Genomic DNA, 27,100 nt, shown 5'->3' with positions numbered 1-27,100 from the left:
GGGGTTGTAGTAAGGATGTAAAGGAGAGGGCATATAAGTCTCTGGTAAGACCCCAACTAGAGTATGATTCCAGTGTATGGTGCCCTCACCAGGATTACTTGATTCAAGAACTGGAGAAATCCTAAGAAAAGCAGCTCGATTTGTTCTGGGTGATTTCCGACAAAAGAGTAGCGTTACAAAAATGTTGCAAAGTTTGGGCTGGGAAGACTTTGAAGAAGAGACGAGCTGCTCGAATAAGTGGTGTGTTCCGAGCTGTCAGCGGAGAGATGGCGTGGAATGACATCAGTAGACGAATAAGTTTGAGTGGTGTCTTTAAAAGTAGGAAATATCACAATATGAAGATAACGTTGGAATTCAAGAGGACAAATTGGGGCAAATATTTGTTTATAGGAAGGGGAGTTAGGGATTGGAGTAACTTACCAAGGGAGTTGTTCAATAAATTTCTAATTTCTTTGCAGTCGTTTAAGAAAAGGCTAGGAACAGCAGATAGAGAATCTGCCACCTGGGCGACTGCCCTAAATGCAGATCAGTAGTGATTGGTTGGTTGATTGATTAATCATGAAAAGGTAGGGCATCTAGTGAACCTATGTTTCTCTTATTGCATTAGCAGTCGTCTCTATTGCTATTTACAATGAACTGTTTTGCTTGTAAATTTGCTGATTGTTGTCATATAAAACACTTTGAAATATCACTATTATTATTTAGTCGGTTATAGCAACACACGGTGAAGCTACGCCAGATATTTGCGCGGTTTCACATATGGGCGCCCGCAGGATCTTTTCCGGGGGGGGGGGGGGTGGCACATTAACAATTTTCTTGAATATAAAAACCAATATAACGTCAGCAACATTAAATTGTTTACAGAAACTTCCAGTTATAACATATGCTAGATGACTGTCAGTAATTTCAGTTTATGAAATAATCTGGTATGATATTAAACAATTGAATATCAACATTGTTGTATGTCCGGCGCTCCCGTCTCGCTCCACCAGCCAGCTGCACGCGCGCCTGTGTATCATTCTGCTAGCTTCGACGCGCAGCCCTCAGTGCGCGTGCCTGACCATCGAGTGTACTATAAATAGGAGCTCCCTGCCTGCTCAATCGCCCACTTGCCCGGTGTCCAGCTCCAGAATACACCCTACGTCGAGCACGGAGGCTACTCCTCTTGAAAATGTGCTTCGACCAGGTGGACTGAATTTCTGGCAGTACGAGGTTTCACCTCTGGTCACCGCTCCCTTACCTGTTTCCACTGCCTATGTTCCGTAATTCTTTTACAAGCCATTTCCATTCCCTAATTTACGCAAGCTCCCTTAGTTTCGCTAGGTGGAATTTCTTCAATCAATTGAACTTGCTTTTTAGGAATTCAGGCACTTCAACAAACAAGGACTCTCAAAGACATTCATGTTAGTGTGCCAGATAGTTCTCGACTATCAACGTGTCAATTCACAAAGACTATCTTTTCAAGATAGAAGTGTATATAAAAACTGTAAACCTGTACATATTGTCTAAAGACAGACTTTTCTCAAGATTCAATATTCCTTTTTGCTTCAAAATAAATTTCAGTTATTTGTGTAAATATCATAAAGTGAAGCAATAAAAGTTGTGTTTGTAAATTTCAACCTTGGTTACAACAAACATCTTTAGAATTCCGGGGGGGGGGGGGGGCAAGTGGGCGCCCATGGTTTCACACGAACAATTTTCGCCACTCGCAGTACAGTGTTGCACGAAGCTTATGGAACTACTATTTTTTTCCCAATATCTTCAGATAGGACAGTTTAAAATGAGAGGTAGTTCACTGAAATCTGTTCAGCCTTCTCATGACGTCCATTACCGTGAACCAACTTATCAAATTATATAAGGTGATTCAGTAGAATAGTAAATATTTTGAGAGACAGTAGTATGGACTATTTCAACATAATCAGTCATGTAGGCCGTAAACATGGTGTGTCCAATTCGCAGTGTGTGCAGTTACAATTGTTTGGATGGGAGAGAAACGTTACAAAAAATTAAGGACGTGGAAATTATTTGTTTATGTTACTGATGTCATCACAGTTTCTAGATTCTATTCCAATGGAATTTTGTCTTTGAGGATGAGTGAAAGGTGAAGTTTACAAAGACAAATGCAAACAGAAGAGAGGAATTTGTCGCTCGCATTATGCATACTTCTGTCCTCATAAAGAACGCCAATACGACTTCCTGCGAGGTACATGTACTGTGCACTGTCCCGAAGGACATAGGTTTGTGCAACAATAAAAATTCGTCGATAAGTAATTTGTGTTCTATTGTTGCACATTATGCAAGGTTTTATATCAGTAAGTCATCTGGTTTGAACTGTTTGATATTATGAAAGGTTTTTGCGCCAATAAGTTCATTAGTAAGTCATTTCTGTCTCTTAAATCACTTTTGTAAAGTTGTTCTTATGCGCGCCGTACAAACCAGTGCAATTCCTCACACATATTGCATAGAAAACATGTACGACATTTTATACTGGGAGATTTCCTAATACTGCCTCCCAAAAGTATTTAATATACTATTCTGATACATTCTGTATATACCTACTCTTACATTGTCATATATTCTTTTTATACTACTGTATCAAGTGACCATTATTTTGTTACAGGAAGGTGGCTCGGTATCTGACACTTTGCAGAAGGTGATACTACCCATCGTACCCAACATACGGTGTAATTTGACTTATAATGGAGAGATCACGGACCGAATGCTTTGTGCTGGTTTTATCGATGGACGAAGGGATGCTTGTCAGGTGAGAGACTTTAAATCCTAATCGGAGGACAGTAATTCACTTCTCGGTGTACGGAGGTTTTCATTTGCATTAGTGCTAAAATTTTAACACCAGGAGAATCCAACATAACTAACTAACTAACTAACTAACTAACTAACTAACTAACTAACTAACTAACTAACTAACTAACTAACTAACTAACTAACTAACTAACTAACTAACTAACTAACTAACTAACTAACTAACTCACTCACTCACTAACTAACTAACTAACTAACTAACTAACTAACTAACTAACTAACTAACTAACTAACTAACTAACTAACTAACTAACTAACTAACTAACTAACTAACTACACAAGTTTCATTCCGTCCCTAAAGGGGACGGTGGACCTCGTTAGATGGTAATGCCGACTCTCAGGCCAGGGAGATTTAATACGGTGAAGGAGATTTTCGGAGAATGTGAACGGGCGGCTGCCGTCGCCTGTATTAAGAACTGTCCCGGCATTCTCCTTACTGCAGGAGAATGAAAAACAACGGGGAACCCATTCTCATTATCAGGTCAGCCGACGATTAGGTGTAACCCCTCCCCGTCTTCTGAATACAGAAGCGTAGAGCCAGAATAAAGCCGTGGCCACCCCTACACTCCTCGCTTGATCGCTTGGAGAAAGGGTTGCCATTGTACTGGACATCCCGTATTTGAGGTGAAAATTTGCGTCCCGTATTATGAACTGTTGTCCCGTAAAAGGAGAGTTTGTCTTTTTTCTTTTTGTCTCTAAATGTTTTGAAATCCGTATTTGATTTCAGCGCCATTGAAGTTCAAAGTAGCTCTTTGGAGCCCTAGAAGAAGGACATCATGTGATGTCTCGCCATTTGCTGGTAAAGCTGAACATGCTACCTCGTCTTCCGCCGCGTACTTCCGTAGATCTTCCATTCCAGTTTCTAACGTGATTCTTCATGCTGTTTGAGACTAAATCTGCGTAAATTGTGAAGTTATCAAAGCTCATCGCAGACATCAATGTTAAGATGTCAGATGCATTGTACTGTATGTACTGTTAAAAGGGTAGAAGTAAGTTTATTTTACTAATTTAAATAATTATCTTATTCTGCTTAATGGAACTAATTTTCGTGTAAAAAACACGTATTTTTAGGTAAGTGTCCCTTATTTATTATATCAAAACGTTGCAACCCTACTTGGAGAGCAGAGCTGTCGGACCACGGATCAGCCGTGGCCACTTATAGACCGAAACCTATTCTGTATCCGCGGGTCTTCAGTATGACGCTGTTGTCGCACTCCCACTTGTCGACGTTTCACCCCCATATTTCTCATACTTATTGACTTGGTGTACAGAATAATGACATACATTGAACCTTTTTTGTATTCTTGAGCACCTTGCCTACAAATCAAACACCACATTGTCATTCTCCCACATTCCACAAAAAGGAATAAGCTTTCCCCCGCAGAAATAAAAGGCGTGGGATTTGATGACCTTTTCCTGTTAAACTCGTAAATCTCTGCCTATTTAACACACGCACTTCGATATATTGTCACGGCTCAACTTAGGCAGGTTCCTTGTATGCACTACCACTGCGCCCGTGCGTGTTTTTCAAATTGCCCGCCACCACGATGGGGTTTAGTGCCATAAAGATGGCACACTATGTTCTGTTGATTAAAGATGGCGGATTACATCTGTCAAAAAAGCACATAGAATTTTTCAAATTGCCCGCTACCACATTTCAAAGGTAGTAGCTAATGATGGCAGCACGGTGCTTTGTTGATTAAAGATGGCCGCTGTCAGCTGTCAAAAAAGAACGTGGCTTTGTTTACAAATTCAAATCTCGCGCCAAAATTCAAATTTCCCGCCGTGTGGAGGAGGCCTTTGCGGAGGGCCGGTGGAGATGGAGGTGGCCGAACCATCCACTTATACTACTCTTAGAGTGTAATATCTGTTACTCGTGCCGTTCCTACAAGCTGCCGCGACTTCTCGTCAGACGCAGATAATATATATTTTCCTCTTAGTCTTGTGTGATGTGACCAGTCGAATGAGAGCAAAACTTTGCTGCCTTAAATAAAAATCATTTTGTCGTCGCGCCTCGAAATACCGTTATGTGACAACGTTGAGGGAAGAAATATGGACCTGCAGCACATGTATCACTTAGAATGAAAATTCATTGACATAGTTCATGCAATACTGAACCTTACCGAGCAAGTGCCTGTATGGTTATGGTCACGTAGTTATCAGCTTGCACTCGGGAGACAATGGACTCGAACCCCACTGTCGGCAGTCCTGAAGATGGTTTTCTGTGGTTTCCCATTTTCATACCAGGCAAATCCTGGGGCTGCACCTTGATTAAGGCCACGACCGCTTCCTTCCCATTCCTAACCCTTTCCTATCCCATTGAAGCCATAAGACCTCTCTGTGTCGGTACGACGTAAAGCAGATTGTAAAAATATATATACTGAACCTTAGATGACAGAACCTTTCTTGTCAGAGTTGTAAGTTGAAATATTGTCACATAGTGGCTTAGCTAGGCGCAATGACGATATACTCCTCTCATTGTCAGACGCACCGCACATCACAAGCAGCACTAGTCAACATTTCATCTTCAAACCTTTGTGAAAGTCCGCAGCCTCTTTCCAGTCATTCGACCAGGTCAGGAATGGAATGAATGAAGACCCCATCTAGCGGCAAGGATAGGAAATGTGTCGGCTGCCGAAGCCTGACGCACTCCTCTGGGGCAATGATAAATGACTGACAGATGAAATGTTAAGGGAGAGTGTTGCTGGAATGAAGGATGACAGGGAAAACCGAAGTACCCGGAGAAAAAACTGTCCTCTCTCCACTTTACCCAGCACAAATCTCACATGGCGTGACCGGGATTCGAAACACGGTATCCAGCGGTGAGAAGCCAGCGTGCTGCCGCCTGATCCACGGAGGCTTCTCAAACCTTTGTATCGACGGTAAATATGAACGACAACACCAAAAATTACGATTGCCATTTTCTGAACCTAGAATGATGCCACTCACTATATTTCTTCAAATTGAGTTTGTTAAGGTTTATTCTTAAATGATTTCCAGTACAGTGATGTTAAATTCATTGAAACTTGTTCATTGTACTGGATATCTCAAGTGAGGCATTTATTTACTTATTTAAAAATGGCTTTTAATGCCGGGAGTGTCCTTTGACATGTCCTACTCGCCTAGTGCAAGTCTTTATATTTGGCACCCAGGGTGCTCGAATCATGTACTGCTTCATGTTCTATATTCCTAAGTACAAACAAACTATAATAATTTCCTATAGGTATACTGATTAAATTATAGTAATAAAATTGCATAGTAAAACTATTACTTCATTTCGTTGAGAGTTATTAAAGAGTAAATCTTAGCAACCAGTTTTAAATCGGCGTCATATTATTTATGTTATTACATTACAGTTATTAGATTGTTACGTTTGATTTGAATGTAACAAGCGAGTTTGGGTCACGTAGATATGAACCTGCATTTGACAGATGGTTCGTTCGAATCTCACATTCGGCAGTACTGAAAATATTTTTCCATCGTTTCCCATTTTGCACCAGTCAAATTCTGGAGCTGTACATTAATATTAAGACTATGGTCACTACCATTCCTCTCCATGCGCCGCCGATAACCTTCGATGTGTTAGTGTAACGTTAAGCTACTAGCATTGATTTGAAGAATGGCTGACTTACAAAGTAAGTTATCAACGTTTGTTTCAGGGAGACTCCGGTGGCCCACTTGTCGCTAATAACAAACTCCATGGAATAGTTTCCTGGGGCAATGGATGTGGACTACCGAAATTTCCCGGGGTCTACTCCCGAGTTGCCACGCTTCGTAACTGGATTTCTTCCAACAGTGGAGTTTGAACAAAGAAGAGACTTCAATAATTTATGTTTAAATTGATTTATTTTGTTTGCATTGTAAAGAAATTTTCTCTATCAATTCATTTATTAAAATGTACATTAATTTTATGGTATTTTTTTCTTTTACATTCCTTGAACTAAACATTATAACGAAAGTTCTTAAGAATTCATGTAGAAGAAGATCATTTTGTATTCTACAATAATTTATATTAGGATACTTTCACGGCATTGTGTCCAGCTCCATGCCTAAATGGTTAGCGTGCTGGCCTTTGGTCACAGGAGTCCCGGGTTCGATTCCCGGAAGGGTCGGAAATTTCAACCACCAGGCATAAGGCGGAAACAGGTTCCAAGAACGATCTTCCAGGAATCATTAATGAACGAGGGGAGTGTATATGCGAGGATATTCAAAAGGCAGAAGTATTCAATCAGCAGTATGTAAAGATTGTTGGTTACAAGGATAATGACCAGACAGAGGAGGTGACTAATACTAAAGAAGTACTAAAATTTACCTGTGACAACAATGTCATTTACATTAAGATCCAAAAGTTTAAAACTAGAAGAGCAGCTGGAATTGGTAAGGTTTCGTGGGATACACTAAAGACAATGGGTTGGGATATATATTTGTTTACTGTTTACATAAAGGAACTATACCAAATGAATGGAGAGTTGTTATAGTAGCTGAAAATTACAGGCCAGTCAGTTTGACATGCATTGCATGTAAAATTTGGGAAAACATTATTTCTGATTATATTAGACATGTTTTTGAAATAATAACTGGTTTGATAGAAGGCAGTTTGCGTTTAGGAAAGGTTATTTCACTGAAGCTCAACTTGTAGGATTCCAGCAAGGTATAGCAGATATCAATCAATCAATCAATCAATACTGATCTGCATTTAGGGCAGTCGCCCAGGTGGCAGATTCCCTATCTGTTGCTTTCCTAGCCTTTTCCTAAATGATTTCAAAGAAATTGGAAATTTATTGAACGTCTCCCTTGGTAAGTTATTCCCTAACAATCCTGGATTCAGAAGGTCAAATGGACTGTATCGCGATGGATCTATAAGATATTTGATAGGGTAGATCGTGGGAGACTACTGGAAAAAATGAGTGCAATTGGATTTGAAAAAAGAGTGACTGAATGGGTGGCAATATTTCTAGAAAATAGATCTCAGAGAATTAGAGTAGGTGAATATCCGACCCTGTAATAATTAAGAGGGAATTCCTCAAGGTAGTATTATTGGACCTTTATGTTTCCTTATGTATATCCATGATTTGTGTAAAGAAGTGGAAACAGAGACAAGGCTTTTTGCAGACGATGTTATTCTGTACAGAGTAATAAAATAAGTTACAAGAAACTGGAAAATGACCTAGATAATGTTGTGAGATGAACAGTAGGCAATGGTATGATGATGAAATGTCGTATGGCATTTAGTGCCGGGATATCCCAGGACGGGTTCGGCTCGCCAGGTGCAGGTCTTTATTTTTGACACCCGTAGGCGACCTGCGCGTCGTGATGAGGATGAAATGATGATGAAGACAACACATACATTCAGCCCCCGTGCCATTGGAATTAACCAATTAAGGTTAAAATCCCCGACCCGGCCGGGAATCGAACCCGGGACCCTCTGAACCGAAGGCCAGTACGCTGACCGTTCAGCCAACGAGTCGGACGGTATGATAATAAACGGGGTTAAAAGTCAGGTTATGACTTTCACAATTAGGAGAAGTTCTCTCACTTTTAATTACTGCGTTGATGGGGTGAAAGTTCCTTTTGGGGATCATTATAAGTACCGGTACTTAGGTGTTAATATAAGGAAAGATCATCATAGGGGTAATCACATAAATATGATTGTAAATACAGGGTACAGATCTCTCTCTGTACATTGTTATTAGGGTACTTAGGGGTTGTAGTAAGGACGTAAATGAGAGGGAATATAAGTTTCTGGTAAGACCCCAACTAGAGTATGCTTCCAGTGTATGGAACCCTCACCAGGATTACTTGATTCAAGAACAGGAAAAAATCCAAAGAAAAGCAGCTCGATTTGTTCTGGGTGATTTCCGACAAAAGAGTAGCGTTACAAGGATATTGCAAAGTTTGGGCTGGGAAGACTTAGGAGAAAGGAGACGAGCTGCTCGACTAAGTGGTATGCTCCGAGCTGTCAGTGGAGAGATGGCGTGGAATGCCATCAACAGACGAATAAGTTTGAATGGTGTCTCTAAAAGTAGGCAAGATCACAATATGAAGATAAATTTGGAATTCAAGAGGACAAATTGGGCCAAATGTTCGTTTATAGGGACGGGAGTTAGGGACTGAAATAACTCACCAAGGGAGATGTTCAATAAATTTCCAATTTACTTGCAATCATTTAAGAAAAGGCTAGGAAAACAACAGACAGGTGATCTGCCACCTGGGTGACTGCCCGAAATGCAGATCAGTGGTGATTGATGGTTAATTTCGCTGGCGCGGGAGCTGAGTGTATGTGTCGTCTTCATCATAATTTCATCCTTATCACGACGCGCAGGTTGCCTACGGGCATCAAATCGAAAGACCTGCACCTGGTGAACCGAACTTTTCCTCGGACACTGCCGGCACTAAAAGCCATACGCCATATCATTTCATTTTTCCACGGCCAGGTTTACGAAATAAGTCTTCTGGGTTTACACGGTGTGAGACGAAAGAAACTCTCGAAATTGTAGACGTTTTATCAAGACATGCCATAGTTCACTTCTGAGCAATTGGAGCAACATATTCGGGACGTTCTGTTTGGTATATCTGCAGTGTACTTAACTTTTAATTAACCAAAAATACTATGTCTAATTCCCTAAATTAAAGTGAAGTAAATTATATTAATATTTCTATTGCTTTATAAGGCTCTTTGATATAATTTACTATTCCTCCTCCAACTTGGTAGGTTCGATCCTTGCTCAGTCCTGTGGTATTTGACGGTGCTCAAGTAAGTCAGCCTCGTGTCGGTAGATTTACTGGCACGTAAAATAACAAAAGTGGGTCCAAATTCCGGCACCTCGGGGTCTCCGAAAACATTAAGAAAGTACTTAGTGGGATGAAAAGCCAATAACATTGTTATTTATTCCTCCTCCTCTGTTTTGGATTCGAGAACAAAAATAAGCATCATTACACTTTAAGTTACAATATTTCTCTTCCTCCGGAAATGACCATGTTTCAAAAATGTCTGGATATTGTAAATCCATGATTGAGAGTTTTGGCTTTAGTAAAGCACTCTCTATATGAACATCTGCACAACAATTAACGTTGCACGACTTACATAGTTTAGAAGAAATGTAACAAGGTTAACAGACGATGCTCTTTTAGCAATATAGTAATTATGTATTTGATGGTGCAGTGTGTTTCTGTTCAAACAGGCAGCTAATATTTCATTGAGTTTGTATATCTAATCAGTAGAGATGAGAATTATAGGCACTAAAACAGTTAAAACAGGCAGACATGTAGGTTCTGAAAGTAGCCAAAATAGGCTTGTAATTAAGCATTAACTTATAAATAGGCATCAAAATAGGCATAAAAATTACTTATAATTCAATAACACACTGAATTACTATAAAAGGAATTTACAACCAGCAACTTTTTAAGTCTTCCGGTAATAATCTTGTTGCCCTGTTATGCAGAATGTTTTTGACTGAGAGAAAGATCTCAAAATCACATGAAGTGATCAGACAAAACTTCAATGAAGCCACTTTATGTGGTCCTAGTTCCATTGTTTCATTTACTTCACCCCGTAGGAGCCTGGCTACTTTTACCATCGCTTTTCATTCTGAATTCCGCTACAGGACCCGATCAAACTTTTCGCTGACAGCGGCTACTTTCCCAGAGGTTCGGTTAAAACTTCCCCTGACTTATTCCAAAATCCTAAATGACTCCACCAGGGGCATGCCACTCTTCTCCAACTCGGTGATTGCTCCAGGTAGGTTGTTGAAGTTTGCGTTCAGGAATGTCAAATCGGATGGAACCGATGGGCAGGACAATTCTTTCTTTGCCTCTCTTATGCAGACAGCATCCCCTATCCATGGCCTGAATGACCTGCAGACACTGGGCAACTGTCAGGGCACTGAAATCAAATTCTCAATATTTGAATATTGGTTTACCCAATTCTCATTCACAGAGAAGATTTAAATATAGGTTGAATCTAACTTGATGTTTACTGCTATACAATGATCTCTTAAAATTACCGATAAGTACGATGGCTCCAGGTAATTCTTTCGTAGCGTTGAGGGGATATAGGTTGTACAACATAGTTCGACGTTGATTGTTTCTCGCATAAATGTCGTAGGAGTTTGGATGGGCTGAAGGCTTCGAGGTCAAATCGCTCCTTCTTTCTCCTGATGGCATTTCCCAAGCACTATTTCTGGCGACTACAGAGAATTCCCGTTTTTGTTCGTGGGGCAAACAGATATTGATAATCCAGATAATACTGTCGAGCACACCAGCTACAATATAATGTATTGGAACTAAACCGCCTTCTTTAAAATACAGTCAAAAGACATAAAATAGGCAATTATACTTCAAAAAGGCACAAACACCTGATATAGGCATTTATAAACCAAACCAAACCAAACCAAACCCCATGGCACTACAGCCCTTGAAGGGCCTTGGCCGACCAAGCGATCGCTGCTCAGCCCGAAGGCCTGCAGATTACGAGGTGTCGTGTGGTCAGCACGACGAATCCTCTCGGCCGTTATTCTTGGCTTTCTAGACCGGGGCCGCCATCTCACCGTCAGATAGCTCCTCAATTCTAATCACGTAGGCTGAGTGGACCTCGAACCAGCCCTCAGGTCCAGGTAAAAATCCCTGACCTGGCCGGGAATCGAACCCGGGGCCTCCGGGTAAGAGGCAGGCACGCTACCCCTACACCACGGGGCCGGCATAGGCATTTATAGGCACGATAAAACCAACGAAATCTAGCTAAAATGACCCTAGAATAGATCTAGATCCCAAAAGCCTACGTTTCTGAACACAGTAATAAAATAGGCAAATTCCCATCTCTACTAATCAGGCTCAACGTGACTGGCGTGATATTTGTATGTGGCTAAACATTAGGTCGTCCCTACCTTCAGTCTCTCTACTACAAACTTCACAGTGGAAGATGGAAATGTTCTTCTAACTCCTCTACATACATACATACATACATACATACATACATACATACATACATACATACATACATACATTTATCATTATAGACCGTTATGCCTTTTAGCGTTCAGTCTGCAAGCCTCTGTGAATTTACTAAACGTCAACACAATCCTCTATTTACAAACAGTGTTGTGGTCTCATTTAGTTGTATATCTCTGATCTTGAAATCGTTAGAAACTGAGTCTAACCATCGTCGCCCTGGTCTCCCTCTACTCCTCTTACCCTCCATAACAGAGTCCATTATTCTTCTGGGTAACCTATCCTCCTCCATTCGCCTCACATGACCCCAACACCGAAGCCGGTTTATGCATACAGGTTCATCCATCGAGTTAATTCCTAACTTAGCCTTTATCTCTTCGTTCCGAGTACCCTCCTGCCATTGTTCCCACCTGTTCATGCCAGCAATCATTCTTGCTACTTTCATGTCAGTTACTTCTAACTTATGAATAACATATCCTGAGTCCACCCAGCTTTCGCTCCCGTAAAACAAAGTTGGTCTGAAAACAGACCGATGTAAAGATAGTTTCGTCCGGGAGCTGACTTCCTTCTTACAGAACACTGTTGACCGAAACTGCGAGCCCACTGCATTAGCTTTACTACACCTTGATTCAATCTCACTATATTGCCATCCTGGGAGAACACACAACCTAAATACTTAAAACTTTCTACCTATTCCAGGTTAGTATCACAAATCTGACATTCAATTCTGTTCAATTTCTTACCTACTGACATCAATTTAGTCTTCGAGAGGCTAATTTTCATACCATACTCATTGCACCTATTTTCAAGTTCCAAGATATTAGACTACAGGCTTTCGGCACAATCTGCCATTAAGACCAAGTCGTCAGCATAGGCCAGACTACTTACTACATTTCCACCTAACTGAATATATCCCTGCCACTTTATGCCTTTCAGCAGGTGATTCATGTAAACTACGAACAGCAAAGGTGAAAGATTACAGGCTTGTCTAACCCCTGTAAGTACCCTGAACCAAGAATTTATTCTACCATCAGTTCTCACTGCAGCCCAATTGTCAACATCAATGCCTTTGGTTGATTTTAATAATTTACCCTTAATTCCATAGTCCTCCAGTATGGCGATCTTTTCCCTCGGTACCCTGTCATATGCTTTCTCTAGATCTACGAAACATAAACGTAACTGTCTATTCCTCTAGTAACATTTTTCAGTTACCTGATGCATACTGGAAATCTGATTCTGACAGCCCCTCTGTGGTCTGAAAATACACTGGTTTTCATCCAGCTTCCTCTCAACCACTGATCGCACCCTCCCTTCCAAGATGCCAGCGAGTACTTTGCCTGGTATACTAATCAATTAGATACCTCGATAATTGTTGCAATCCTTCCTGTTCCCTTGCTTATAAGTGCAATTACTGCTTTTGCCCAATCTGAAGGTACCTCACCAACACTCCATGCTAATCTTACTACTCTATAAAGCCATTTCATCCCTGCCTTACCACTATACTGTCCGACTCGTTGGCTGAATGGTCAGCGTACTGGCCTTCGGTCCAGAGGGTCCCGGGTTCGATTCCCGGCCGGGTCAGGGATTTTAACCTTCATTAGTTAATTCCAATGGCCCAGGGGCTGGTTGTTTGTGCAGTCTCCAAAATCCCTGAAACTCACACACCACTCATAACACTATCCTCCACCACAATAACACGCAGTTACCTACACATGGCAGATGCCGCCCACCCTCATCGGAGGGTCTGCCTTACAAGGGCTGCCCTGGGCTAGAAATAGCCACACGAAATTATTATTTACCACTATACATGACCATTTCAGGTCTAATTTCATCTATTCCTGCTGCTTTATGACAATTGAGTTTATTTACCATCCTTCTAATTCCTCAAGCGTAATTTCACCAACATCATTTTATTCCTCCCTATGAGGTTGGTTGTTCGTGACACCACCAGGAAGATTTCCTTTTACGTTGAGAAGCTGTTCAAAATATTCCCTCCACCTCTCCAGAGATTCCCTTGGATCTCTTATGAGTTCACCTGAATTACTCAAAACAGTATTCATTTCCTTTTCCCTCCCTTCCTAAGATTTTTTATTACTGCGCCGTTCCCGCGTCCAGGTAAGGAGGCACAAGATCCAGGCTAGCTTAAACTACAATAATACTTGTCGCTATTTTGTTATTTACGGGCTATGAGTTCCGGTTGAAAAGAAAGAATATAGAATTATGCTTGAAGAAACCTCTAACTCACGTAGAAGGACGTCTCCTACTCGCTTACTAGCTAGAATTCCCTATGGTTTACCAGATTGCCATGAATATAGGTGCTTATGACTAAGTCACTACTCTACAAAGTTATTAAAAGAAAGGTTGATGTTTTAACATACTACATTTTATTACAAGCTCAGTTCATTCCATAGAAAGGATATCATGATTTCATCTTTGGGAATTGTACCGGGTGGTACACCTCCACGCCGCTAATTCAAACTTTGCGCCAGTTGAAACTCCTCTACTGGAGGAAGTCTGAACTTTATCTGCTGTGTTAATTTTCAAGTTTCTCAGAAGATGTCACTACTTGTAAATTTTGAAGTTTCTGAACTGGGTCGTTTTCGATGTATTTTTGTTTTGCCAGTAGTAAGAAGTGTGGACATTCTCGTCCAGATGGCACTACTGAAGAACTACAATTATGCACCCTAGTGCGAAGTGAAAGAACTGTGCTTTGTGGAGAAATTTGGAATTCATAAGTTTGTTCTTTGTTAAATTTCTTTCAGTTATTGTTTAAGTTGGCAATATTAACCCTTTCTTTCGGCCAGTTTTGAATTTGACCAATAAGAAATTTCTGTAATTAATTTTCCACCAATAATGTGTTTCTTCTTAATCTAGTGTAGGGGTTTTCGTTGTTAGCCAATAAAATTCTTGTGGGAGGGTGTTCTCATTCCTGAAACGCCTCGAACTTTCCACGAGGGTATATAAACTGCTGATTTTCGGGTCTCCGCGCCACTTCAGTGACATCTATCAGTGTGTAAAGTACGTAGCAGGGGGCGGGAAGCGCCTCTTTCTTCGGGCAGCAGTTCAGCCACCAGGTAATGGCCGTTTAATAACTTCTTTTCTTGCTAGCTCAGCAGTTTAACTCTCGGGGCAGGTCCTAAGCCTTTCTACCATGTAACTTTCCCCTAAAATGTAAAGACACTTAGTATCAATTCTATCTTTTTAAACTACATATTGGGATAGAGAGTGCTTAACCCTCTCGAGCTCCCACTCATATTGCATTGAGGTGAGCTTATTTTCACTACCGTTTCTTCCTTAACGTAATGTAAATTGTCTCCTTCTATAATGTACCAGGAAAAGTTGTGGGCAAAGGGCATGAGTAGGACCTCAGGGAGTGGAACTGGGTTTTGGAGCCGATACAGAGAAGGATAGTCTCGCAGAGCGAATAATAGATGGTAAATAATTTTTTTTCAAAACAATTTATTAATTTCTCACCCTGCGGTATGATTGTTGACTCAAAATTTATATTGAAATTAAATGTTGAAAATAATCTTCTTGAAAAAAAAATGGCATAAATATCATTGGTTTCAAAGTCTTTCATATGTGTGAATTTCCACCTAAAGTCTTTTTAAACCTAAGCACACTTTTATAATGGTAAATGGATATGAGAAATTATTAAAAGTTTTCAGTTCTCAGTTCGTCAATCTCGTTATACAGCACACTTGAAATCCTACAGTCTTTCTACGAGAAATGAAATTGAAATTAAATTTATCACTTTTGAGAAATTATGGAAATTGTTCACACGCGACACTGAAGTTTCACTGTTCAAAATAAATGAAAAAGTTTAGTCAGTTTGTTACTCACTTATGACAAGAACTGTTGTTACCAAATGTCGAAAGATGGACATCTGGAATGTTCCATGTAGAATCAGGATCGGCGATGTTGACGTTCCCGATGAGATGATGACAGCTGGAACTGTTGAGTTTCGCACACGAAAATTCATTTAGTGCGACTGGTTATCACTTACACTGTTGAACACTATTTATGGCGTATGAAGAATCACAGTCCTTTCTGTACTAAATACTATTTACAGTCGTTATTGAAACGTTCTTAATCACACAGTTCACACTTGAAGAAAAAAAAAAAAAAGAAAGCAAGTCGATAAGCACAGTCTGTGAACACAGTCATTAAGTTAGATTTTCTGCTAATCCTGTTATATTAACTCAGAAAAGTTCTTACTTTTTCATTCAAAATATTGATGTGACGTGAATAAAGAAATATAATGCAATACTCGAGAAAAAAAAATAAGTTCTGGTGATTCTTAAGTATTAGGCTCTGTAGAAGTTTAATGTTACTTGACGTTGCCTAAGTCCACACGTAATGAAATAGTTAATATTTGTACTCCAATAAGTTCACTCGTGTTACAGTCTTAAATGTCTTTTTAGGATTATATTGTAATCGCGACGCGACATACTAACTGCAGTGCGACGTCCTTTATCGGCGATAGAATTTCGCGTTCTGGAGATACGACGAAAGTACTTCTACCGTGACTGCGCGAACATACTGTACGCGGGCCGGTCTCTTCACTATCTCACTCACACAGTTGTCTGCTTGTCCTTGTACGGTACTGTACTGTACTGCACTGGTTTGCGGGCTATCTGGCCTTGACATATATAGATACCAGCGCAGGTAGGGGTGGCAGCTCTCTCTCGGCCATGTGACCGTAATTACGTAATTTCGTTGAGACTTTAAATTGTTATAACTCAACAACCGTTTGATGAATTAATTTGAAATTTACAGGGATTAACTTTTATGATGTTTGCTATAATTCAGCGTTTGTCCCGTTGAAATTGGTTAAGGTGTTAAAAAGCTGTTAAAAGAAAAATTCTTTCGAGAAATATCTCTAGGGGAGGTGAGCTTCGAGCGACAGGTGACGTCACTTGACTCCGCCTAGCGTACTCGTAGGGTCTGGCACATACTGGAACATTCTTTACATGGATGTTCGTACGTCGGTCGGATCTTTAATGCTGGAAATAACATTTCTTTCAATTAATATGGACCAGGACCTAGGCCTTCCTGGTACATCTTCCCCTTGGTTGGACGAAAAGAAAATACGCAGGATTTTCTTTTCCAGGCTTTACTCTTCCTGTGGTACATATTGTTTTAAATTGGCTGAGTTATAAATACCCTCGAAAGTGCCGTCCAATTCTAATACTGCCGTTAGGCTTACGTACTATGGCCAATGGATTCAAGTACTTAGTTACGCAAGGCGAAATTATCCCATCATCTGTCATTTTATGAATTAAGTTACGAACTTCTTCTCGATATTTCTCGGGTACGGGATATGGTTTCTTCTGATAAGGAGACAAGTCATTTACATCAAGATGATATTCATAGTCAGCTATCTCTCCAGGCTTATCATCGAATACACATGCAAATTTCTGTAGAACGTCATTTTTAGCCTCCTCCAATTTTAATTTAATTTCCGGGTCTTCAACCACACTGGCTATTGACATTATATAATCCGGACCTATAATGGAGTTCTCATTGAATATGGACTCTGCATCGTCCTCACTTTGGTCACCCTTTCTACTTTCTGCTACGGCTGGCGCAACCTCGCTCACAGCGGGCTTAATAATGTCACCACCGGCTGCTTCAAAACGGGCTCCCTTCTCTTGAACTTCCAGGTCACCTCGTCCTACCAGCTGTAGTTCTACGGAATTATTCTGTAATCTTACGAGGTTGGCATCATAGTCAATGGTTCCTTTGTATTTGATCATAAAATCTGATCCAAGTATTAAGTTGAAGTTAAGACGTGATACTACCAAAAATATGTGTTCGAACATCTGACTGTTAATTTCAAACTCTAAAAATGCCTGGGATTTACATTTAACAATCTTATCAGGAACTATCCCTCTTACTTTAATTTGAGCTGCAGGTAATAACAAAACATTGTTCTGATCTTTAAGCGAGTCTACAAGCTTATCAGAAATTAAAGAAGCTTGCGCTCCAGAATCGATGAGTGTAATCACCTGTAGGTTGCCTGTGCGTACTGTTATGACAGGTAATGAACGTGTAATAATTGGCCTTAGTGTTTGTGCGTCTTCGAATAGTAATTCGGAATCGTCAATATGCCAGTAATTGATAACAGCAGTACAATAATTTGACGTTTCGTCCTCATCGTGTTCGGTAGTCAATCTCCCTATTGCGAGATCGGCGTTTTTTTTTATAGCGCCTGTTGGGTCAGGATCAGGTGATCTTTGTTCTCTTGGTCCGAATTGACGTTGATATTCCAGGGATGTAGCTCCAGGCTCATCAGGATTACGGTTTCTCTCCCTGATGTATTCCCGTGTGTCCTTCCATCTACTTTCGAGTTCTCGTCGTCTGGCCTCACGGTTTCCTTCAGGAGTGCTTTCGCGCTGTCTCCATGTATTCCTAGGTTGGTAAGGGTGTCTATCCTGATTCCTCTGACGTCTAAAATTCCGGAATCTGGTTGGGTTAGTAGGGCTTAATCTGCCTTCTTCACGTGTCCTGGGTTCCTCTCTCTCCGGCGGTTTTATTTCCGCAGAATTCGTATTTACTTCTCGACTCCTGTTAGTTTTCGGACTAGATTGGGTATTAGCCGTATCTAACCTACGCAAAGTAGCGTCAAAATGCTCCAATGTTTTAATGTTGGCAGCGACTAGTATTTCTTGCACATGAGGCGGATATTGAAGTGTCAGGATCTGAATAAGTTCAATATCTGGCAAAGGTGGATCTAAAAACTGGAGCTTCTTTAATTGCATTAGGCAGTAATCTGAATATCGGGAAGTATTGACTGAAGTATTGTATTTGCTAGAGTAGAGTTGCATCTTTACAAGGTGCTGTCTTTCTGAATCCCAAAAGCGTTTAAGAAGTGCCTGTTTAAAGTCGTCATAGTTTTTAAAGTTGCTCTTAAAAGCTATGAACCATGATAAGGCTCGTCCTTCTAGAAGTTTGGATACTACTCGAAGTTTCCTATCGTCCTCTACCCTATTTTCCTCCAGGTAATCGTCGACATTTAACAAAAATTCTCGAGCAGTGTATTCATCACGTCCTGAAAATTTGACTGGTTTGTCATCTGGTACTTTAATAAGGGTAGTTGTATTGTGTATTTCCCTCGACGAACCAGGAATTGTGACGTCAGTTGTATGTTCTTTAAGTTTAATTTGATTCATTTCTTCGGACAAATTTTTAATTTTAGAATTAATTGAGGTGTCTAAACTTTTTATTTCATTTCTCAAGTAAGTTTTAATGACTTGTACGTCTTTACAGAAAGCAGCTATCTGGGTATGCGTGCTATCTAGCTGTCCTGTAATACGCTTGTCGAGTTCTCCTTGCGTGCTCTTAATTAATCCTATCTCGCTTCGTAATTTACCCACGTCGCTCTTTAATGCATCTCGCAAGGTTTCCTGCACCTGAGCTAACTTTGCTTGAGTTTGTGAGATGTTACCATGGGATTCTTGAAATTCAGTTCGTAAATCTTTGAGTTCAGTAAAAAATGCTTGAACGGAAGGAAGAACATTTCTAAGGTCTTTGTCTAAAGACTTGACGACCTCTGTCTTTATTTCTTCCTTAATAGACTCTAAGTTTTCAACAAACTGATCCCGCATGTTTTTCAATGTAGCTTCGACTTGTGCACTAGAATCAGTAAGTTTCTTTTCGAGGCGAGTTCCAGCTTCACGGAATCGTTGCTCGATAAGGGCACTAGATTCAGTGAGTCTTTTGTTAATGACTTTATCCGCTTCAGCAAACTTAGTATCCAAGGTCCTGTCAATTTTAGAAGTTAAGTCTTCAACCTTACTATTTGACTCAGTTAACTGCGCTTGAAGTTGAGTATTTTGTGCCTGCATTTGTTGTTGAAGTTGAGTATTTTGAGCCTGTAGTTGGGAATTAGATTCGATCATTTGAGTCTGCAATTGGTTATTAGACTCTACCATTTGCGTATTAATTCGATCTATTTGCGTGTTCATTTGAGCCTGCATTTGTGTTATCTGGTTATTAGACCTATCAATCTTAGCATTCTGATCATTAATGCTAAGCCTGAGAGCTTCGATTGCTGCAAGTAAGTTATCCATGTTTCCGGAATCTTCGAATAAGTCAAATACAACAAATTCTTTGCAGTCAAATCCTGTGCTCGAGATATAATGACTTGAATCGAACCCTGAATGTTGCGACTATTACAAGTGCATCATTTATTATTATAGCACGGCTTCAAAATCGAGTCCTTGAAATTGCGATGTCATCTATTATTATAGTATGGCTCCAAAATCGTGCCCTTGAAGTTGGGGCGCCATCTATTATTATACTATCCTCTCTGTACCAGGAAAAGTTGTGGGCAAAGGGCATGAGTAGGACCTCAGGGAGTGGAACTGGGTTTTGGAGCCGATACAGAGAAGGATAGTCTCGCAGAGCGAATAATAGATGGTAAATAATTTTTTTTCAAAACAATTTATTAATTTCTCACCCTGCGGTATGATTGTTGACTCAAAATTTATATTGAAATTAAATGTTGAAAATAATCTTCTTGAAAAAAAAATGGCATAAATATCATTGGTTTCAAAGTCTTTCATATGTGTGAATTTCCACCTAAAGTCTTTTTAAACCTAAGCACACTTTTATAATGGTAAATGGATATGAGAAATTATTAAAAGTTTTCAGTTCTCAGTTCGTCAATCTCGTTATACAGCACACTTGAAATCCTACAGTCTTTCTACGAGAAATGAAATTGAAATTAAATTTATCACTTTTGAGAAATTATGGAAATTGTTCACACGCGACACTGAAGTTTCACTGTTCAAAATAAATGAAAAAGTTTAGTCAGTTTGTTACTCACTTATGACAAGAACTGTTGTTACCAAATGTCGAAAGATGGACATCTGGAATGTTCCATGTAGAATCAGGATCGGCGATGTTGACGTTCCCGATGAGATGATGACAGCTGGAACTGTTGAGTTTCGCACACGAAAATTCATTTAGTGCGACTGGTTATCACTTACACTGTTGAACACTATTTATGGCGTATGAAGAATCACAGTCCTTTCTGTACTAAATACTATTTACAGTCGTTATTGAAACGTTCTTAATCACACAGTTCACACTTGAAGAAAAAAAAAAAAAAAAGAAAGCAAGTCGATAAGCACAGTCTGTGAACACAGTCATTAAGTTAGATTTTCTGCTAATCCTGTTATATTAACTCAGAAAAGTTCTTACTTTTTCATTCAAAATATTGATGTGACGTGAATAAAGAAATATAATGCAATACTCGAGAAAAAAAAATAAGTTCTGGTGATTCTTAAGTATTAGGCTCTGTAGAAGTTTAATGTTACTTGACGTTGCCTAAGTCCACACGTAATGAAATAGTTAATATTTGTACTCCAATAAGTTCACTCGTGTTACAGTCTTAAATGTCTTTTTAGGATTATATTGTAATCGCGACGCGACATACTAACTGCAGTGCGACGTCCTTTATCGGCGATAGAATTTCGCGTTCTGGAGATACGACGAAAGTACTTCTACCGTGACTGCGCGAACATACTGTACGCGGGCCGGTCTCTTCACTATCTCACTCACACAGTTGTCTGCTTGTCCTTGTACGGTACTGTACTGTACTGCACTGGTTTGCGGGCTATCTGGCCTTGACATATATAGATACCAGCGCAGGTAGGGGTGGCAGCTCTCTCTCGGCCATGTGACCGTAATTACGTAATTTCGTTGAGACTTTAAATTGTTATAACTCAACAACCGTTTGATGAATTAATTTGAAATTTACAGGGATTAACTTTTATGATGTTTGCTATAATTCAGCGTTTGTCCCGTTGAAATTGGTTAAGGTATTAAAAAGCTGTTAAAAGAAAAATTCTTTCGAGAAATATCTCTAGGGGAGGTGAGCTTCGAGCGACAGGTGACGTCACTTGACTCCGCCTAGCGTACTCGTAGGGTCTGGCACATACTGGAACATTCTTTACATGGATGTTCGTACGTCGGTCGGATCTTTAATGCTGGAAATAACATTTCTTTCAATTAATATGGACCAGGACCTAGGCCTTCCTGGTACAATAAGTCACCTCTTTAGTATGGGATTAGCCCTTGCAGTAACGGCCTAGTGCCAAGTAGGTTTTATATAAAGTGTATTAGGAGTGCAAGAACGCCTCCTCTCAAGTTGGTATTTTAGAGGCCATGTAATTGACCTGTTTCTTTACTTAATAGGCCTCAGTAGGTTGGGTATTTTTACCCCTGTTTTCATGTCCTTGGAGGACAACTTGAAAGTGGAGTTTGGTGTGGCCTTTGATAGGCTTGAACTTAAGAGCGGGTTGCTCTTTCTAAAATTTTATTTTCTGCGCGCCTCGAGGAGGCTTTACTGTGTAATTGGGAGCAAGTGATCCTGGGCATGATAGGGGTCTTCGGCCCCTTTGTTGAATTCTGTATATCGTAAGGTTGGGCTTATAGCTCAAGAATTGTGTATCCGGCTCTCGGAGCCCAAATTCTGTAACTCTGTAATTGTACATTATCGATTTGTGTTTCGGCTACTGAGTACCTGTTCTATTTGTTATTTCTTGATTTTGCAAAGAAAATATAACCTTGTTAAATTTTATCTTAACTTCAATTTCGTATTTTGAGACCTGTTCACCCCCGCACCTTCTTTCACCCCTGCCTTATTCAAAAGTTCATTTTTGATCAAATTAAATTAATGTTCTCGAAAGAAATAAAGTGTAAAGTTAAGATGCTTGAAAAATTACTTAATTACAATCCTGAAAGATCTCAATCACAAACAACTTGTCTGGAATGTATCCTTTTGGAAAAGAAAGAAACTAAAATGAATGACGGTATCGGACAAACAAATATTGGGTAATGGTAACCTTAAGTAATTAACATGTCCGATATTTGAAATACTAAATGATAAAATGATGAACAAGTAAAAAATTAGATAATTAAAATATTCGCTGATTGAAATATTGATTAAGGAGAATAATAGATAATTAAACATTCGATGATTAAAATATTGTCTAGGTAAGATATTAGATGCATCTAATGAAGAAAAATAATATTTACAGTACAACATAATATATACAGTGTCGTAGATTGAGAGTGGTTTTAAAATATACAGGACGCTGGTTGTATCTGGCATTAAACCCTTTTACGAAATTGGAATCACATCTTTTCTACATGAAATCTCACAACATTGAAATTAACTGTTCTGTTTTTCTGATCTTATTTACGTTGATCTTCAGAAATGAAATAATTTTCCTTCCTTCTAATTCTTTGTGTCTAAATACACAATCAGATTAACCTGGAAAATATTCTCGTAGAATTTATAACATTTGATAGGTGTTGTATTGCACGTAATGTTCATATTTCTTGACACATTCTGTTGCATAAACATCGATAAGTCCCTTTTAAATCAATGTATACTCTCAAAAAATGATCAAACATCACATTTAGAATATTAGGTAAATTACTCTCTTAACTTGAGCTTATCCATAAATTCAAGTGCGTATCCATGCTATTATACTATATTACCTAGTGTATATTATGATAATTCCATCAAAATATACGTTGTTTACATGGTCTACCCTGTGCGAAGACTCTACCTCAAAAATAGTAACTCATATTCCTGCAGTCAGTCATCAGTGATACTAGATAACGCCTTAGAAATAACTTCAAAGTTCACCTAACACATGAGAAGAATCTTATAATTAGAAGATATATGTGTGGGTGTCAGCTAGTTCAAATTCATCCTCCTTGTTAGAAATCATTTGGTGATTTTACGCATAAATGTCAACATACGGATGTCATTTCGATCGTTTTCTAACCTACTCTGCGCTTACTCATGGGTAAATAAACAAATGAAAACAGAATAATTCCACTAATCACTTCATAATGCTCATCCTGGAATATTATGTCTACAACAACATGACCATGATTATATTCGCGAAGAATAACAACTACTACCAACGTTAATTACCAATCTCACATCATCACTTTCATTAAATAATCATTACTTCACATTTTAAATAAATATCACACTTCAAATTACTATATATGTCTCATCATATTCTAATTCGACGTATCTCTTACCTTTATCATGGTTCGTGAACTTACTTATTCAGTTATAGCTTTGATTCCTTCATAATTCCAAAAATAATACTACCACATTTATTTATATAGCAAGCACTTCATATATACGATCTCTATCTTACAATTCTTCAGTCATATAACTTCTCACACATGCCTAACTTCCATTCTACGTCGTATAAAACTCACCAATACATTAAAAGAAACGAACCTTCTCTCACATTATATATTGACAGCGTTACGAACGAAGGCTTCCTTGTCACTGAATGACTGTTTCCTACATATGGATTTGACGTTTCAGGTCTGAAGATTACCTAACATCCTTTAACCTAAATTACAATCCACTACTCGTATTTCGTCATCGCACTCATATTAGTTAATTTAACTTTTTAATAAAAGGAAAAATGAATAATTTCTTACTTGTACATTGAATTTAAAACAGACTTATCTTTATTCAGCAACTCCTGTAGTCAATTCATGTCCGGGTGTCTGGACATGCAGACATATCTCCTTTCGTTTCCCTAGGTATTTGGGAATGCTCGGGAACGTCTCATCTGGTTTCTGGTCATCCTGGGGCTGGCAACGTCATCCTACGATGCGTTCATCTAGGTAGTCTCGCCTTCCGTCTTCTTAGAACATCTCGATCATGGCTTGAGCAATTTGAACAGAATAATATGTGATTTTAGTCAACATCGTCATCTTAGGGCTATGTTCTGTTACTGCCTGCTTACGTAGAATGAACGTCTTTCTTGGGAGAGTTGATGCTAGAGATAATTAACAGTCTGGGATAGGTGAAATTGATTATTATACTCAAAATGAGTAAATTGTGTTTTATATATCCCTTCTCGATATTCTTGTCGAAATTCCAATCCTTAGTTATCTAAAATTGGAAGTATCGGCTAATACGTCGTCTAAGGAATGTCGTGACGTATCACCGTTGCAACTCCTGTATTTTTTTCTGGAGTTCTTTAATTTCGAGGAGCGAAATAATATTTCTTGCAAAAATTGTGGAGTGTAGCCGTCAATGAAGCTTTCCTCTTGTCTTTAGTATGAAATACTGATACACTGATATCTTCCTTTGGCGATCAACTATGTTGCTTCTCTTGTACGCAAGTTAAGTGAATGTAGTTTTTGTTTTTGTCTAATTTTTTTTCTTAATAATAGCTCCTAACAATCTCCTTACTTCGTTCCTTTTTCCACTGCCTTCTATGTTTCTATCCTTTTCCGAGCGCTTGGCTTGTGGTAGTGTCTGACGTTTAAATATTCGTCGTTCTTGACAGTTCAGACTCCATTTTTGTCCGGTCGTATCTTTAGGTAACAGTGAAATTGCACATTACTTCCCATGGATTTTTTAAAATAAATTACTTGTGATATATTTACATAATTTGTTCTTAATATTACAATGTGGCTTTGCATTGTTTCTTCATATACTCTGATTCATGTTCTTTCTAAATCTTTCAGATGAATCTGCTTGTGTGATAAGATTACTACGAATTTTGGGGTCTTCTGCGTCCTTGATATTTTCTATTCCTCCCTCTATCCTGAAATTGGCGTTTTTTGCTTGTAATTCGGTCGTCCTCTCTCCTACACTCAAATTCTTTGGTGTCCGGATTGAGTTTCTGTTCTTCTTGTTTTCTTTTTTTGTACATTTGTAGTTCAAAACTTTCCGCTCCCTCTACTTCTGCATTTACATCCTGGTCTCTTATAGCTCTTTCCCATTTGTTTTTCTCATTCCGAGCTTCACTTAGCTCTTTTATATATTTTCTATTGTAATATTCTTTTCCTCGATCATCTCTGTCGTTCCTTCTCTCATATCCAACTCTTCCTCTAAAATTGTATCTTCCTCTACCATCTCTAGATTGATTCCTTTAGCGCATATAGGGTCTGTATTTTACTATTTTCTGTTTCCCGTATACGTTTCCTGGTTATAGGAACCTTTCCTACAAATACATCTTTCTTCTTCTCTTTTTTTATCTTCCTGACCATTCCATTCCTTCTTTCTATTCATTTTTTTCGTTCCTCAGATGTATTCTTACGCATGTCTTCCTGCATTAGTACGTTAACAGTTTCCTCCCCATGGGTATTCCTGATTATTCCATTGGGATGTGGCATTGTGGTCATATCTATTTGCCTCAAAGTATTTACCATCTGTACTGCAGTTACCGGATTATTAGCAGCTAGCAATCGTTGAACTTCCAGTGGAAATTGCCGCTGTATCGTTTTGATTGCCTCTAGTTCACTAGGTGGCGAGTCAAGATCTTGAAAACGGTGAAATTGGTAGGCGAAATAGTCGCTATACCCGGTTTGACCGTTTGACGCATATTTTTTTTAGTACAACTCCAGACGAAGGTTTTGTTTTATTTCAGGATCCCAAAACCTTTGTAAAAAAGCCGTTTTGAAGTCACTATACTCGTGGAACGTGTATTTGAAAGCTTGAAACCAAGGACTGGGATTCGAGTCTAAGTGTCGTTCTACAATTTTTAGTCTCTTCTCCTATGATCTTTGAAGTAGTCATCCATCTCCCTAAGGAAACGTTTAGGTGACATACTGGCCGTGTTGTTAAAATGTTTTGGCCTGTCCTCGTAGGTTTTAATCACGTTGATAATAGTAGGACTTCCACTATTCCCATTCTCCGTGCTCATCTCTCCATTACCGTGATTCGATTGTGTGATCACTGTAGGTAGCTTCTCTCTCATTTATCTGCAGCTCTATAGTTTTCTGTATTTCGCTGCAAGCCGACATAGGTGTCTTCCCTTGAACTTCTTCCCGGATTTCTCGCATCTGTGCTTGTATTTGTTTAAGTCCTTCTTCGGATTTGCACATTCTCTGGTTCAGCTCATCTTTATTGTGCTTGATTTCTTCCCTTATCACTGTTATTTTGCTTCCAATCTGCTCGCTAGCTTGTCTATATCTCTCTTCTATGCCTGCGTTCGTCGTTTGGATTTCGTTACTTAATTTATCAATCTTTTCCTCACATTGTTTCCATTTTCCTTGGGAATCAATATTCAATTGCTCCATGTTGTCGGTTAATTTCTTTATTTCGTTTTCCTTCAAACACTGGAGGCAATTATTATTCTCTATCATTTCTCTCTTGATCTCATTTATCTCTCCTTGGATCTCTTTATTCTTTTCCTCCATCTTGTCACTCATTTCGGTCTTCAAATCGTCCATGTTACTCGTGATTTTGTCCATGTCCGATCCTATTTTCCTGATTTCCTCCTTCATTTCCTCCATCATTACTTTCTGTTTCTCCTCTTGT

The 27,100-nt window shown here is 39.2% G+C and overlaps 1 protein-coding gene across 1 annotated transcript in view; it reads left to right on the top strand.

The window, feature by feature from the left end:
* LOC136874363 (trypsin-1) overlaps positions 1-6,634 on the top strand; it is a 31,638-nt gene extending 25,004 nt beyond the window's left edge. Inside the window, exons 4-5 of the mRNA XM_068227772.1 lie at positions 2,621-2,764; positions 6,483-6,634. Of these exons, the coding sequence (XP_068083873.1) occupies positions 2,621-2,764; positions 6,483-6,629 (291 nt within the window). The 3' untranslated portion in view covers positions 6,630-6,634. The remainder of the gene's footprint in view (positions 1-2,620; positions 2,765-6,482) is intronic.
* Positions 6,635-27,100: the final 20,466 nt, after the last annotated feature.

The sequence above is a fragment of the Anabrus simplex genome, chromosome 5 (assembly GCF_040414725.1).
Source record: "Anabrus simplex isolate iqAnaSimp1 chromosome 5, ASM4041472v1, whole genome shotgun sequence".
In the NCBI taxonomy this organism is placed as follows: Eukaryota; Metazoa; Arthropoda; class Insecta; order Orthoptera; family Tettigoniidae; genus Anabrus; species Anabrus simplex.
Note: the sequence above shows the minus strand (reverse complement) of the source record. Positions and strands in the feature narration are given on the sequence as shown.